This window comes from Pyrus communis, chromosome 13 (genome assembly GCF_041283825.1).
Source record: "Pyrus communis isolate YQ-2024b chromosome 13, ASM4128382v1, whole genome shotgun sequence".
Classification (NCBI taxonomy): domain Eukaryota; kingdom Viridiplantae; phylum Streptophyta; class Magnoliopsida; order Rosales; family Rosaceae; genus Pyrus; species Pyrus communis.
In genome coordinates, this window is record NC_142577.1 from 20,274,572 (window position 1) to 20,291,520 (window position 16,949).

A 16,949-nucleotide genomic window follows, 5' to 3' on the forward strand; every position below is an offset into this window, starting at 1 on the left:
AGTGTGAATTATCCCAATAGGATATGTTAAAACCAGAGGTGGGTCGCTGGTGGAAGCTTCACATACATTGCATTATGCATTCCATATTGTAATCATGGCCAAAGGAGACCGTAAGTGATGAAATCAATTTATATGGAACGAGTTTAACATCACAATAATATTTTAATTCAATAACGCATTTTTAAGGGATTGTTGACACGTTTTAGAGAGAGAGAGAGAGAGAGAGAGAGAGAGAGAGAGAGAGAGAGAGAGAGAGAGAGAGAGAGAGAGAGAGAGAGAGAGAGAGAGCGAGCGAGCAGTTGGGGTTGTGGTGTTTCTAAGAGGGTTTGGCCAAGACCCAACATTCCATATACGTGTAGGCAGGAAATGATTTAGTGGTGATTGATTTGAAATCACATTATCCAAAGTATGTGTCATGAAATGTCATGTCATCTCTTGCCGAAGGAAAACGAAATAACAACAATCTGTTGACGCATATAAATACATTCCCAAGTGATACACCCACATCTCTCAGTCCTCCAATTATATCTCATTTGTGTGATATCTCCAAAACATTCCCTTATTCTGAAAAGTCAGGCCACTTCGGCCTACTGGTCATGAAAATAAAATATATAAAACAAATACTTAATTAGTTTCCCAATTGCTTAATCAAACCATGGAAAGAAAAAGAAAATCTCTCATCAATTATGAAATGACAGTCAAGGAAATAAACAGTTGAATTCAAAGATTTTTCTTCTTCAAAACTGTTTTAAGTAACTTTTACTATAAAATGGAGTTTTGAGGTGATTATTTGAGAAGAACCCAAAATAAATGCCACCAACATGAACAATATTGCATTATTTTCACCTTTTAATGAATATGGAATAAATAATAATAAATACCCAAAAAAATAACAAACTACTGTCTATTGCATGCGCTCGCCCAGATCACTGCAAGTCTGTTTTGTTAATTCCATAATTATTTACGTAAAAGATGGGCGCAATTGGCATCTTTTTCAACACAAATTTTGTTACTTCCTCGTCCCTACCACATAATGCAACAAGCATTTGGGTTCTCATCACTGAGCATAAAAAGAATTTCACTCTCTTTAAAGCAATCAAAAAATGGTGGACAAACATTTGGTTTTGTAAGATTTCCCTCAGCCGACGCATCTTTTGGTTGTTCTTCCTTGTCAACCACAATCTCCACTCGTTTGCCCGCCTTTGTCCTCAGTTTCTTCAACACCTTTTGTGGGTCGATTTTTTTCCCAGTCACCACAACTTTGTGTTTCTTCATTTCTGTTGTAAATTTCTCCACCCCTGACAATTAAATTAACCCAAAAAAAATAATTTATATGTAATTGATATGGGAACAGAATAATTGTCTGTGATTAATAAGGAGATATAAACCTGTAAAAGAAGTTAACCTTTGAGTTTGCGAAGGGTTTTGACGACGGTTCTTTTGCAAGCGTTACAGTATATTGAAACTTTAAATTGTACCGATACATCATGTGAATAAATGAAGACGAAATTTGATTTTGCAATTTGGAGTCTTAGATGTAAAGGTAAAAGGTAAGTCCGGGTTAAAACGTAGAATCTTACTTCGAATTCCTGGTCATTTTACTTCTTACTCTTTCCCATTGACACTGTTGACGACGAGAAGGCAAAACATGCAAGTTAACTGCATGTGTTTGGTAAATATAAGGAGAGAAAAGGGTATTTCAGTAAATATATGCATGTGTTAGGTAAAAGCGGCCATTACATCGAGTGTCAAATTACCTACATGCCCCTTTCCTTGGTCGGAAAACGAATTAAAACTTATTATTTATTGTACCTTATTTTTTTTTGGAAATTGTTATTAACATTTTAAAAATCTCATTCTACATTCCAAACTTTCTATATTTAGAAAGAAAAATATACTTGCGAGGAGTGTAGAATGAGATTTTTAGAGTACCAATAACACTTCCCATTTTTTTCACGATGATTTTCTCAATGATGTTCTAACGTTTCCAACTGCTGAATCTCTCTTTGTCACTTCAAAACATAAATCTTACCAACTTAGTTTAAGCATTTTACTTTAAGAATGTAAGTTAAGATATTATATATTTACCCAACATTTTATTTCAACGACAATGCACGTACATGAGATTTGAACTCAATAAAAATTTTCAACGACGTTGAGATTGAATGTTGCTAAACTATAGGATTCCACCAATAGGAAGTATAAAATGAGATGGATATAATTGTTTTTTTCTTTTCAATTTACTCGCCCCATTTGGTAATCGTTTCAGTTTTAAGGTTTTTTTCCTTATGCTTTCAGTTTTAGTTTATAGCTTTTAATTTTTAGTTTTTAATTTAAAAAAAATGAAAAAAAAAAAAAAAAACTGACTATCAAACATCCTCTAAATTTTTCATCTAAATGCTCGAAATGATAATTACATTTTCTTAGAAGCACTCTTACTTTGGTTTTAATTAATTTGAATTTGGGACTGCCTTTGTTTCTTTAGGGCCAAGCCATGTTATAGTCTTTTTGTTTTTTAAATCCTTTTGATCCATTAAAATACCAAAATATATAGGGAGATTCGAATTTAGGGCATAGTTTTAACATTATGAAAAATAATACTACTAAATTAAGGGTTAGTTGATAATAAATTTATGGCCTAATGAGATCATAAACAAACTTGACAAAAATAAAAGAGAGTTGCAAGTGGTGGATTGTCCTATTGGCTAAATCATTCTTGTTTAACTCACTACATCTCGAATTCAAATCTTATCTCTACTCATAATTTAAAAGAAGTTAGTGTAAATTATCCTATTAAAAAAAAGGGTCTTTTGATATGGGTTCAAAGTAATTAAAAATTGGACCTATTTCAAAAGTCAAAAGTCACTAAAAATTGAACATATTTCAAAAGGTGACCTATAAAATTGGACCTATTTCAAATTTTTTCAAAAAAAAAACAAGTGATTTCATAAAATTTGCAGTATAGCTTTTAGCTGTTGCAAACAAAGCCCTGCTTAATTATTTATTCCATTGGAGAATATAAAAAAATTACAGCAACTATGACATTACAGAAATTGGAATTTAATATATATTCCAAATGATGAAAATCTTATTAGTTAAAAGTTAATTAGCATTAACAACCCTGCAATTCTTTCTAATCTCTCCACCATCCTCTTCTCGCGTTATGACTCCAATGGAACCCATTTTCTTCATTGAATTCCCAAAGTAGGTCATGAAAACAGGGAACTTCTCAAAACGTCTTACAATGTGAGACGAACGCCGGTCAGTGAGCAGCGCAGCATCTGATCTCAAGAGGCCTTTGTTTTGCCTCAACCCCGCAAAGTAATGGCTGTCAAAGGAAGCTGAGCTGTTGGCGTCCAGGGCCACCGCGACGCCCGGGTTGGTGCATTGTGTTCTCAAGAACTCTGCGTATTCTGGATCAAGTGTAGGGTCTATGTCACCCTTTCCGGTTACGTTCAGTCTCCTTTGAAATACCGCGCAATGTGCCACTCCAATTGTATGTGCTCCTGCAAAAGTTTAAAATTAATGTCACAATATATTAACATAGTGAATTTCACATTGAAAAATGTTTTCTTATTAGATGAGATTTAATCAGTTAAATCGAACTGTTGATTATATAGATTATCATTTGAATGTGTGATTTAGATTGGCTGTCTGAATACTTATCACATGACGCGACTATTTGATTATCCACGGAGAAGAGAAAACTTGATACATACCTGATAAAGCCACAAGATCTATGGTGTTCAGCCCCAAACCAATAAATTGCTGGTTGAGTGTGGTGAAGTTTGCACCTGCGGAGGGTAAGTTTATTGAAGCCTCTGACGAAAGGGAGACTCTTCCATCTTTTCTCCCGGTTAAAACCTGCCACATGGGCCTTCCAAACTACACAATGATCAATACTAATTAAATATATGTCACGTAGTATTACCATCAATAACGATATACCATATCAATGATTATATTAACTATTTAATAATAAAACTGATTTGAGTGCATGGCACGTACTTGATAAGAGACAGCATCTCTGGCTACCAAGGCAAGAATATCAGCACATGAGACGATGCCGGGACACTTTTCTTCTAATCTGGTTTTTATTTCATCAATAACCTCATAACCTCTAATATTACTGTTTTGTATTGCTTCCTTCTCCGCCGGGTTGCCGCTGATTGAATCTAGCAATAATGATGCATCACATCCCTACAACGTACACTAGAGAAAATTAAGCAAGCTAATTAATTTCAAATTAATTAAGAACAATTCATCGCCACTATATAAACGTTAACACATTATGAGGTTTTAATACATAGCAAGACAATAAGTCCGATCCACGTTCTAAATGATAGAGTTAGAGTATCCAACCCCCAAAATCAATTCTATAATATTAGGATAACATATTCTCAAAGACGCATAACGTGTATGTGTGTGTACATATATATTCTAATTAAGGTAATTAAGGTGTGTCTTAAGGCTTTTTTAAATATTGATCCATGCACATGTGGTTGATAAACTGCAATTGAAAGGAATTTGTGCTCATACATACGTACCCTAACAAAACAGTCATGATAGTGCATCCTTAGAAGCTTCGGTGCCATGGTAGAATTTTCTGCAACCATGCTCCATGTGATGTTCCTCACTATTCTTTCAATTTGAGGGCAACTCTTGTCATAGAACACCGGACTCAGCCCACCGTCACGGCCACCACCACCGCCATGACAAACGCTAATAACGTCAATGAGCAGAAGAAGAGAAACTAACACCACATTTATGCTAGGCTTCATTATCAAAGATATGTATCCAAAAACCCAACTTTGGAGTATGAGTTTGTTTTTTGAAGGTGCAATATGAAAAGCACCAGGACTCTAGGAGTATATATAGCCGTGGAAAACCTAGTTTCGAAGTAGATTCTTGGTTCCTTGAGCAATAAATTAATCAATCAAATACTTATTTAAGTGATCTCGGTATTCAAATGGTATAACATTATAATGTTCTTCATGATACATTTTGATGATTGAAGTATAAGATTGGTTTAGTCAACTACTTGTTAATTGCAACATACATGCAGGATGCAGCCGCTAGCTAATCATCGCACTTGTTATGCGTTGAATAATGGCCGCCATTGACCAATGGAAAGCAAAAAGAGGAATAATAGCTAGGGGAAAGAATGTAGACGTAACTTTCCATCTATAAATTGGGATATTAGGGTTAGAGTGGAATCTTCTTATTTAATTTTGTTTCTCGTTCCACTTTCTCATCATTCTTTTTCATTTTACAGCCTGAATGAATGATTCGAATTGTTTACTTTTTAAGTCGTCATTCAAAGATCAACTCCTGTTAAAAACCAACCAAATTCAAATCCATTAGTCATATTACGGTTATACAAGAATAATACATGAACTAGGTTATTCAGTTAAACACTGAAATTTAAACAACATTATTCGAACGGTTAAAAAAATTTTAAATTTATTAATTTTTTGCAGGGTTGATCTTAAATGGTGAACTAGAAAGTAGACTGCATTGATCATCATGTAAGATTACAAGATGAAAATGAGCGAAAATATAGAATAAGTGATGAAAGTTAAGATTTTACCATAAAACCAATTGACAATATAGGGAGTAGCCCAAGATCATATAAACACATAGCAAACCTTGTCCCTCACCGATGAGACAACTCTTAACACGCCCCAACACGTGTGGTGGATTTTCAAGCCTACACGTGGACAACAACTAGGTGACGTGGAGCGCGTGTGGTCGTTGAGCTTCACACATGCACAACCTTGCTCTGATACCATGATGAAATTGGGGTTATAAAACTAATTGGCAATATGGGGAATAGCCCAAGATTATATAAACACATAGCAAACCTTATCCCTCACTGATGTGGAACAACTCTCAACAATAAGAAGGTCCGACTGAGAAGATTGGTATCATCCGCGGAGGGTTATTATTACAAAGTCTGTCAAAGTATATAAACAAATTAGATGCTGTCAACTCAGTCATGGTAAGTGTTGGCGCCACTAAGGGATATACATAAAATGCGTGCAAATATCTAGAAAGTAGACAGAAATTCAATGTTTCTTGGTAGCTCAAGGTATATACTTTCTGTTAATATAATGCATGATTTTGCACGTCCCACGATCAATTATCAAAGTTGTCTGCTGTTGTTTTTACTTAAGAGAAATAAGAAATATGTAATGGCTGGCAATTGTGGAGTTTCAATTTTGTTGGAAAGAGATCTGTGCACATTTCATGGAGAGTAAAAAGAAAGCAAAGCAAATGACAATTCGACGTTTTGTAATTAGTTTCTGATATGTATGTGTGTGTCTGTGTATATATATGAAGCTTTACGGCCATAAAGCACACATAACCATTAAAATTTTTAGGACAGCTCGTTTTCGAGCCATGTACGTCTGCTCGTGGACTTTGTTCACACTTGCATATGAAGAAGGATCAGCTAAAATCTGGGAAATATGAATTACAAATACTAGTGAAGATCTCTTTCATTCCAAGCATAATACAGCATGTTCTCTTCGATCTGGGGATAGCTTCAAATCAAAGATTTGTTTTGGATATTCATGAGATTGAGAATGGCTTCCAATTAATCTCTTGTTAATCTCGCCGTGTGGATCCTTAATTATGATCTTTGTGTAGATAAATGAGACATTTCTTAGTATGTTCAAAATACAAGACGTATGTCATGTGTTATTATACAAGTGAAGGGAAGTTTTCTTTTTTATTCCTCCACTTATATAATGACATATTAAGTATGTGCCCCTATTTCGGATACTAAATTTTTTTTCGGATAAATGAAGTCCATAGTCCAATAATATTCATAACATTAATTTAATGTTAATGTTAATCAACTTTCTAGTTTATATATCAATATGCCATCATTAAAGTCGTGCTCAAACAACTTAAACAAAAAGCTAGGCCAGTGAGGTGAAAATGAATACACATAAATATTACATTGTGACAATTGATTTTGCTATGGTTAGTCACACCAAATTTAAATGAATGTTAATAAGTATTATTATGTAATCATACACGTTTAAATGACTAACCGTACTATAGTCTAAAAAACCAAGCCCCTTGATCTAAGAAGCATATTATCACAAATGCATGAACTCGCAACAAAAATAGAGTATGCATGTGACTTTTATTATCAATACTGCAAAAATTTATCATTTCCAATATTAATCTTTCTCGCACCTTCTAGGTCAGAGCAAGAATCCAGACTCTCACTCTACCCACAACACAAAATATGTACACATTGATCTTTGTCTTTTTTGTTTCCTTTCTGATACAACAATATTGGTGAGGAAATTTGAACTAAGTCACACAATGACCTAACTACAATTAGGTATCAAACTCGTCATCCATAGGAGTCGAACCTAAAACCTCTCACATACAAATGAAAAAAAATACATTAGACTGTAATACTAACGCGCACACATATGACATGCATCAAAATAAGTAGTATAAACGTATCCCGTGACATTTTCTCTATTTAAAAAAGCAACACTTAAATTCATGGGTACCCTACTGCCATGCAAGTTTCCCAAAAGAGGCTATCCTCCATTTCATCTATGTTGCCAAGTACACCAACCAGCTTCGATTCCACTTCTTCTTCCTCATATCCTTTGGCTTCTCCATCTGAGTACTGGAGCCACACCATGCTACGACCCCAACTCTGTGGCGGACGCTGATCTTCTACGCGATCCTTAGAGTAATTATGAACGCAAACACCAATTGTATGAGAGCTACATGACTCTGCATCCTCATCATCTTCAAGTAGTACGAGTGCTGTGTTAGTGTTGTTAGCTCTGAGAGGAGCAGTAGTCTGATGATCTGCTGCCTCTGAATCTGCACTTCCTTCAAACAAAAAGAAACAAGACACATCAACAAAATTACCCTCTTTGCAAGCCATAGTCTTCACCACTACTATTTTATTGAAATTAGTTAACTTTGTGGTGGTTTAATTAGGTGGGTTTTGATCTTGATTAGTTTTCTTTTTATAGCTAGGGCCGTGGTTTAAAACGTTCTCCTTTTCCTGTTTGTTGATGCGATAGTGACAAAACACACTCGTCACTCCTATTGGGTCAAAATGTGGTAGGTTAATTCTTGCTTGTCATTCCAATTTCGTGGTGGGTTTTATGTCATCCATCCACTCCATCTTTTCAAAGTATCTTGCTATTCATCTTTCACACAAGAATCTAGACACAGTACAAATTTCACGTTCGGGAAATTAATACAGTTTTATACGCTTTACAGTATAATGAATGATTTCACTACTAAGTATATCAAGAAATGAAAGAATTTCACATCAAAAGTCCGATAAATTATAATATATATATATATATATAATGTATGACTTTCAGTAACTAATTATACTGATCCCTTTTGTGCTAGAACCTCACACATGTAATGCCAATATGCAAGTTCTGAAAAATTATCAGTGTTGATTAGTATGGAATTGATCCGTCTAGTCGGTGCAATCCACTGCTAGCTAGGGTAACAACAGTATAATGTATCTCTTAAATGGTTAACCAACACAAGCAAAGCACTAATAGAACAAGGGAATGAAGCACTCGTGTACTTGATTATCATTCTAAGTGGGTTTTAAATTCCCAAATTTGACGGTTCATTTTGTGATTAGAATCTACTTTCCTCAAATGCTAATCATCATTAGCACAAAAGCAGTACTGTAATTATTGAAAACGCACTAGCAAAGACACTTGAAATCTTGAACTGAATCCCTCATAATCGTTTTCACCAACCTTTAATGTGGGTTTTACGGACAAGTATTGGAGTGTTTCAAATTTGTGATTTTTGAGATATTGGTCTTAGTTGAGGATGTGTTGTTGCTTGCAGCCACAAGAGAGCATGTATGGCTTCAAATCCTTTGTTCCCCAAAAAGTGTGGCTTTTTAAATTTTAATTTTGTGGTTAGCAAGAGAACACGGATAAGAGAGTATTAGACAATTTTAGCCACTCATTCTTCTAATTTCAATGCTTCGGAATTAAGTCACTCGAGGAGAAATGACATGCCCCGACCCCAATATCTCTATATATTAGGGTAGGCACGTGCTGACCGACACCCAAGGGTAACAAAGCTATTTCAACATGCATGCAAGTTAGAAAGAAGGAACGGCGTAAATAAAATATGTAAATTTGAATATAATGAAGTATGCAATTGCAGGAACGTATTCAGAGCATACAACTAATTAAAAATAATGTGAAAGAATTAATATAAAATGATACGAACAAAGGAGTGGGTTCTACTTTGAGAAAACTTGAAGATACCTATGTGGAAGTGCCCTGAAGGGGGCGCAAAACAATGGGTGTTTATAATACTAATACTAATAATAAGAAAACCATTTTCTTTCTGAACATACTAACCCCCTGTTTTGAAAACACATATATAGTATTACATAGTAGGTTTTTTGAAAACTCTAGCATGCAATGAAAACATTCATAAAACATGTACGTGTAAAACAATGCTCCATAACGTTGATATTGCCACCCGAAGGCAAATCCGTAAATCTCATCAATGATGCACTCAAATAGGGGTATCATAGTGGCCCGAAGGCATAACCATCACCAAAGGTGAAGCTGTACGACATCGGCTTACTCTAGTGAAGGAAATAGGGGTCCATCACCCGAATGTGAAGTTGTACGACTCTGGGTTACACCAGAGAAAAAAATAGGGGTCCATCACCCAAAGGTGAAGCTGTACAACTCTGGGCTACGCCAGATAAGAAATATACATACACACACACACACACACACATAACACACCGACACTAGCCCCGGGCAACTGAAGTTGGGAATATGTCATAAATCTCATCAACTGTGTCCTATGGCCATATATGTCTACATACTTCGTTGTGTGTATGTGATGTATGATAACCCACTAGATAAGCACTGAAAATGTATCTTAAAATCTCATATCAAATCACCGGAGCTCAAAAGCTCAAAGCCTCATCTCATAAATCCATAATAAAACATATTCGTAAATTCGTAGAATTTTATATACGAAAATCCAATGATTCATAACCTTTCGTAAAACGTAAATTCGATAAATCATAAATAATGCATAAAACGTAAAATCATGAAATCATGTTTTTTGTGAATGCAAGCCTATTATTTTATTAAAAAAAACACGCAAGTTAAGAAGGGGTCTACTTATAGATATTTTGTTGCTCAAGAGCCACTCGAACTAGAGAGGACGGTGTCACTTCCTACCAATGCACCTAAACACAAATAGAGGCCATTTAATAAAACTCTACTAAAACGATAGAATTTGGGAAAACGGACAGCAGATTCAAATTTGGCACGTTAAAAAACCTAAGGAGGGACCTCGGGTTCCCCCACGCGCCACCACGGGGCGTCGGCCCTGAAGGCCACGCGCCACTGCACACGCCGAGATGGGTCATTGAAAAATTCATCCACGCCAACCATGAAAACCCGCCACGCACACCCATGTGCCAACTATGAAAACAGGGCTTGGGTCTGGGTAGGGTTGGATATGGGCTTGGTTAAGTCTTTGGGTTGGGCCAAGGGCTTGGGTTACATGGGCCAAAGGTTTGGGCCGGTTTTGGATTGGGCCTGGTTTGGGTTGCGGGTCGGGTTTTACCCAATTGGGCTCACGGGTTGCACCGCCAAAGCCAAACGTAGAAAAAGGCCGGAAACTGGGGAAATTTTCCCGAGCTCCTATCAAGGTCAAAACTCAACCATTTACAGCGTATAAATAGTCAAATTGAAGCTAGGGAGATAAGGAGTAAGATTATACCGTCGTGGTCTCTCGCCATGGCCAGACTTGACTGAAAAAAGGTCTGAAACCTTCGGACTTCGCCGAAATCTAGGAATTTGTTTCCCCGAGCTATTTTATGTCACAAAACCAATCCAAAGCACACGAACATGCTGAAAATCGAACCACGAAGAAGAATGTATAAGATTTACAGTATTCCCGAGGCTCACCTAATCAGAGGTGGTGGAACTCACCAGATTTGTCGACAACGGTGGTAATGGTGGTGGTCTCAGTCTCTACACTTATAGAGGGAGAAGAGGAACGAGAGATGCAAGAGAGTTCAAGAAGGATGAAGAAGAATGGAGAGAGAAGGTTGGTGGTCTGCATGCGTGTGGGTGTTGCTTGGAGAGGGGAGAGAGCTTCCCGAAGAGGATCAAGGAGAGATAGAGAAAAAGAGAGAGAGAGAGAGAGAGAATCAGGGAGGGAGGACACGGGGAAGAAGGAAAAGTGGGGTGTGGGCCCCACAGGCACACCAAACAAAGTAAGAAAAGGCAAAACGCGAAAATACCTCGAGGGATGTAAAATTACCAAAATACCCTTATCGTTTCGAATTTCATAAAATCTCCATTCTAGCTCCAAATTCGATTCCTCTTACGTCCACGCATCCATAACACTAAGTACTACAAGGATAGCCAAAGAAATGAATCTTATGTGACATGACAAGGCAGTCAACAAAAGTCAACATTTTTTCCTCAAAGGGCATTTTCGTAAAATCATGTTTTAAAATTATAAAAACCGTAATATTTGGGGATGGGTCGTTACAAGAAAGATAGACTGGTAGGATACAACCGGAACGGAAGGGACAAGTTTTGGTCTACTGGAACACCCTGAATTTGCTATGCAACGGGATACTTGATTAATATATTTTGGCAGCAAGGTTTTAGTTTTGTAGCCATGGCACATAGAATGCGAAGAGACAAGGCAAGAGTAACATAAATTTTCTCAAGCGTATTCATTCGTAAGTATAGATGCGTACGAGAACCAACCAAAATGGCTACATTCATAATCTTTCAAAACTGTTGATCATGTTCCCCGGGACAAGAACGATACAAGTCATATAAATCGAAGGAATGAAATAATTTTCAGGATGATGAAGGTCACCTCTCACGTTGTTCAACTAAAAGAAACAATGTCATCTTTTACAGTATTTCTCAGATTGATCTCCTGCTAGTACTGTTATCTTCTTCCTGCAGAGCCACACAAAAAAAACTGTTTAGTTTTTAATAAACCGAACTTGTTTACAGAAAATCTTCAGCAGTTAGATAGTGTAACTAGCAAGTAAACTGTAGGTGCAGTTTGGAGAGTTAAAATTCTCATAAATCAGATGTTTTGTCGTGATACTTTCCATGCATAGTTCAAGCCGAGTCAATAAACAGATTCTAATACTATCAAACTATCATCCAAATTTTGTAAACAGATATATTAGCAAAATCAGTCAATCATGGAAAAGAACATAGAATAATATCTGTGATATGTAACTCTAATGGATTATTTGAAACAAAACAAGGCAGATAACACCCCCGATAAAAATGGTTTAGAATCATGAGCCAGCCAGAAGTTGCGAGAGAATGGGAAAACAAAGAAAACAAGACAGTGAATTAGAGTCTGCTAGAAACTCTGAATGTCGAATTGTATAACAGCTATAAAAATATTAGCTCTTGTAGTTGTAAGTTCCACCAAGAAAATGGATTGCAATGTACAGAGTACTTTAGATCCCAACTATGATGTGCTGAAACAAACCTTGTGAACATGCAGCCATCCTACTTAGGATTCCTTGCTTACTTCTGCATCACGGTTTCTCCAAGGATTGATCCCTGATAGCTTGGGCCTCTGGCGAGTTCTCCCAAGCCCGTTTTTCTGACTCCAGAACAGTTACTTTGTCATCTGCATGTTTGAAAAGAGGGTAACTAAGAATTAGATTATGCAAGAACAAATTATAAAGTCATAAGAGAAACGCAGCATGCGCTGTTTCTGATAATGTGATACATAACTATTCAACAAGATCAAGATGTCCATATGTAAAGCCAGAAAGCACGCAGCAAATCAGCAAATAAACTCTCCTAAAATTGAAACAGTAATGAGAAACTCCATTAAGCAAACTAATTGCAGATTTCCAAACAAGCGAAAGAGCAGTTTTAGATAAAATGTCAACATATCAAAGTAACTAGTCTCCTGTAAAGAGGGGCCACTACAGATTGGAGGCTTTTTGCAGAAAACAAAAAGGAACAACTTAGCGTAGTGGAGACCCGAAGTTAGAGGGCGGTGGGAGCAAAGGAACAACTTAGATGGCCCAACCATTGTAAAACTCAAAGGGCACCCCCAACAACGGTTCAAATGCGGAGCAAGACAGATCAAAGGAAATATTTAGTCGAGACAATTGTTCCCAATGATCAAATTCTAAATCTTTCAATCCTCGAAACCACTTGGGGAGTAACCAGCACAACCGGTAATTGGTTACGTTTGCACACAAATTCCAATCCAAATGGTTCACAAATCGATAAAATCTGAGTGAATGTGAAGTCTCATCGAAGTTGAGTTCAACCAACACAAATGATATGTTTGTATCCAACAGTGAAAGTCCACATGAAATGCTGTCTGAGCCCTTTTCACAATTTCCTACTGCAACTCTCTTTTCTTATCTGACAAATTATAATCTAATTTACAAAACAACAAAGTACAATTTTTGAACAATTATTTGCAATATTTCTCCATCAACTGTGTTTGTGTCATAAAAAACAACAGGTACATAATCAGAAGAAAGAAAGACAAGGGTAAAGATGAAATGGAGAGTTCTCACACAGAAGCCGGCCTCGATCATGAAAAACTCCAATCAGAGCCAACCCGAATGCGATCTTCAAATACCAATCCACAACTTCATTTTCCACTACACATAAACAAGAAATCAAAACTTTAATTTCAACAACCACTATGTATATATAATACATATTATAATCAGGGCATGCTTTCGCTTAAAGAATTACAAGGTAAGAACGAGAGCTAGATATTACATGGCTGAAGTCTGAACAGTAGACGGAGCTCTGGGAGGCTGAGACCTTCTCCGGCCGCGAAAGTGGCGAGTTTCTCCGTCCATTCGAGTTTGGACTGGACAACTTCGGAGATGGGCCTGCGTTTTGGGCTGCAGGTTTTTATGTCGAACCAAACTAAAACCCACCGATATTTGTTTTCTTTTGTGAAAAGTTTAGAGAACATTGGATATCTATTTCGTTTTTTATTTTTAATTTTCGATTTTTTGAAAACTGAAAACTCATATTTTGTTCAATAAGTTTTTTAAGTTTTTAGTTTTTAAAAGAGCTTTTATCACAAATGGTCTCTGAGATTTATCAAACTCATCATTTTGGTCTCTCACTTTCAAAATCAATCAATGTCGTCCCTGACATTCACTACCGCACATCAATTTAGTCATTTCGTTAAGATTCCGTCAACTATTATATTAGTTTGTATGTAGGACCCATAATCCAATAAAATGGTGACACGTGGATTATACAAAATAAGGATTTTTATCGCAAATAGTCCCTGACATTGATTTAACTCCTCAATTTGGTCCCTAAGTTTCAAAAATTGAGAAATTTGGTCACTAACTTCCAATACCGCACATCAATTTAATCATTCCATTAAAGTTTTGTCAATATTTGTTGTCCCACTAATCCAAACATATGGCCACATGGATTAACTATAAGAAACTTTTTTTATTTTTTTTATTTATTTTTTTAAGATTTAAAACTAGAAGTAAAATAAGAAACTAAAAACCAAAACTGAAAGGAAAAAAAAAAAGTCATCATCGTCTTCATCAGGGTATGCTCAAAAGAAAAGGAAGGCACCATGACACCATTGAGTACTTGGCCTCCTGAACTCACTCTTTATCCTCTCTAGTTGGTTATAATCCTAAATCCTATCAAATTTGGATTCGATTTTATCGAATTTAGATTAATTTTTTTTTTCCAATTGAGGTTGTGGGTTGCGAGAAAAATGCCAGCTTGGAATACTTTTCCTTTGGTTCACTCTTAAAAAAATAGTTTCTTATAGTTGAGCCATATAATTGGATTAGTGAGACCACATTAACAGAGGGAATAAATTGATGTGTGGTAGTGAAAGTCAGTGACCAAATTTATTGATTTTTGAAACTCATGGACCAAAATGAGGAGTTGGGTCAATATTAGAGACCATTTGCGATAAAAACCTTTATTTTGTGTAATCCATGTGTCACAATTTCATTGGATTTGTGGGTCTCACATACGAACTAACGGAATCATTAACGAAATGACCAAATTGATGTAAGGTAGTGAATGTGAAGGACGACATTGATTGATTTTGAAAGTGAGAGATCAAAATGATGAGTTTGGTCAATTTCATAAACCATTTATGATAAAAAAAAAACCCTTTTTAAAATGAACACTGGAAAACTTAAAACTACATTCTTCAAGTTTTCAAAATTTGGCCTTGAGTTTTTCATTTTCTTAAAAACTGAAAGTTAAAAATAATTATCAAACAAGATTTCAGTTTTTAGTTTTCAAAATAATAAGAACTGAACACAAAATAGTTCTCAATTGGTCCTTAGAATTATTTCGTGTTGAAAGTTGAAACCTCCTAAAGATTGCACAACTTTCGTAAAAGTAAAATAAAATAATAAGAAATCGGAGTCTTACCGGTGAGTGTCGTAGATTAAAAAAGAATGCTTTAAAGTTTTAATGAAAACTTTACAACATGCCTCCCAATCCTAAATCATGGAATAAATTAGAGTAGTTCTATCGCTTGCAATAAAACTTAAACTAACCAAATCAAAGTTTCAACGGATTAACCTCGAAACCGCCTAAACACAACCAAATCGCGTAACCTGTATTATTTGTTGCAACATTTTTGATATTTTCTTATTGGTCATCATTATTAATGTATAACATAAGAAACCAAAATCCATAAAGAGCATTCGAATTTGACGTCGTCTCTCACAAATCTCAAATTTCTTCATTTTCAAATAGCAATAATTTTTCTCAACTATTAGTCAATGTACAAGTATGAAGTGTGATATGATTAGAGTAGTGATATTGCTTACAGTAAAACTTACACTAGCCAAATCATAATTTATTTGGATTGACCTCAAAACCACATAATCTATATTATTTGTTGCAACACTTGCGATATTTTCTTATTGTTCATCACCACTTATTAATGCTTAACATAAAAAAAAAACCAATATCTACAGAGAGCATTTGAATTTGACATCATCTCTCTCAAATCTCTCCATCTTCGAAAGGTAAACCATTATTCAATGTAGCACACATATGAAGTTCAATACGAAACTATAACAAAAGATAAACTATTATTCAATGTACGCGTAAATATAAAGTTTGATACGAAATTTTGACGAACAGAAATGCCTTTATGAAAAGAAAAAGAATCTGATACCGTACTAATTATAAGTCGCGGACGACAGAGGTTCGTAGGCTCGCAGCTTCCCCGAAAGGATGCTTTCCTTTATGCTTCACCTTTCTCTTTCTGGTTTGTCTTTGATGATGACGATGCTAAATATTCAATGGGAAGGGCCACACACAACTACAAGTAGGTTGTTTGTCATCATCTCGTGAATACAAGTAGATTGATTTCCCCTATACTTTCCAGGAATATTTTCGTTCACAACTCTCAAATGATTGTTAGTCATCATTTTATTTATTACTGTTTGTTTGATGTATTTGAATTTTAAGATTTATATAGTGAATGTATATAAATCTTTAAATTAAACTCATCAAATAGTAATAAGTAATGTAGTGAGCAAAAATATATCACAACTCTGAAATAATAGTAATGTTCACCACTTGGAAGGTGACGAGAAAAAATACATTGTATCCTCTCACTTGGTGAAACAAAAAGGGGTATAAAAATGAGGTGTTGCATGCCTTTCTTATATCACGTGTCTTGAGTTCATTTGATTTACTCAACTTAAAGGTAAAATACAAACATGAGTGGGTAAGGGAAAATCATTTCCAAATTGCTTTAGCCACTTTGAGCTTAACTAACATAGTTGAGTACTGATCTGTAAAATTTTAGAATTGTATAATTATATGGATATCACAATATACGTGTGTGTGTGTGTGTGTGTGTGTGTGTGTGTGTGTGTGTGTGTGTAT

General features: G+C 35.6%; 2 protein-coding genes and 1 pseudogene across 3 annotated transcripts; all 3 read right to left on the bottom strand.

Annotated features, from left to right (window-relative positions):
• Positions 1-927: 927 nt before the first annotated feature.
• On the bottom strand, positions 928-1,619 carry LOC137736171 (heavy metal-associated isoprenylated plant protein 19). The gene is given in 3 exon segments (XM_088682538.1): positions 928-1,298; positions 1,406-1,485; positions 1,579-1,619. Coding segments are annotated over 3 exon segments (396 nt in total). The 3' UTR covers positions 928-1,023.
• A 1,316-nt stretch (positions 1,620-2,935) lies between these two features.
• LOC137735891 (peroxidase 24-like) lies at positions 2,936-4,824 on the bottom strand. The gene is made up of 4 exons (XM_068475245.2): positions 4,548-4,824; positions 4,009-4,200; positions 3,720-3,885; positions 2,936-3,506 (listed from the first exon to the last, which is right to left on the bottom strand). Exons 1-4 carry the CDS (start codon positions 4,779-4,781, stop codon positions 3,103-3,105), a joined length of 996 nt encoding a protein of 331 aa, XP_068331346.2. The 5' UTR covers positions 4,782-4,824; the 3' UTR covers positions 2,936-3,102.
• A 7,730-nt stretch (positions 4,825-12,554) lies between these two features.
• LOC137735892 (uncharacterized) lies at positions 12,555-13,808 on the bottom strand (annotated as a pseudogene). Its single transcript, XR_011068742.2, has 2 exons — positions 13,609-13,808; positions 12,555-12,693 (listed from the first exon to the last, which is right to left on the bottom strand). The product of XR_011068742.2 is annotated as an uncharacterized LOC137735892 (transcript).
• Positions 13,809-16,949: the final 3,141 nt, after the last annotated feature.

Excerpts from the sequence above, each read along its gene's own strand:
- LOC137735891 (XM_068475245.2), bottom strand. The coding sequence starts at position 4,781 with ATGAAGCCTAGCATAAATGTGGTGTTAGTTTCTCTTCTTCTGCTCATT. Across the intron at positions 3,886-4,008 it reads GAGATGCTGTCTCTTATCAA|TTTGGAAGGCCCATGTGGCA; the intron begins GTACGTGCCATG and ends ATCATTGTGTAG. Across the intron at positions 3,507-3,719 it reads AGATCTTGTGGCTTTATCAG|GAGCACATACAATTGGAGTG; the intron begins GTATGTATCAAG and ends AAACTTTTGCAG.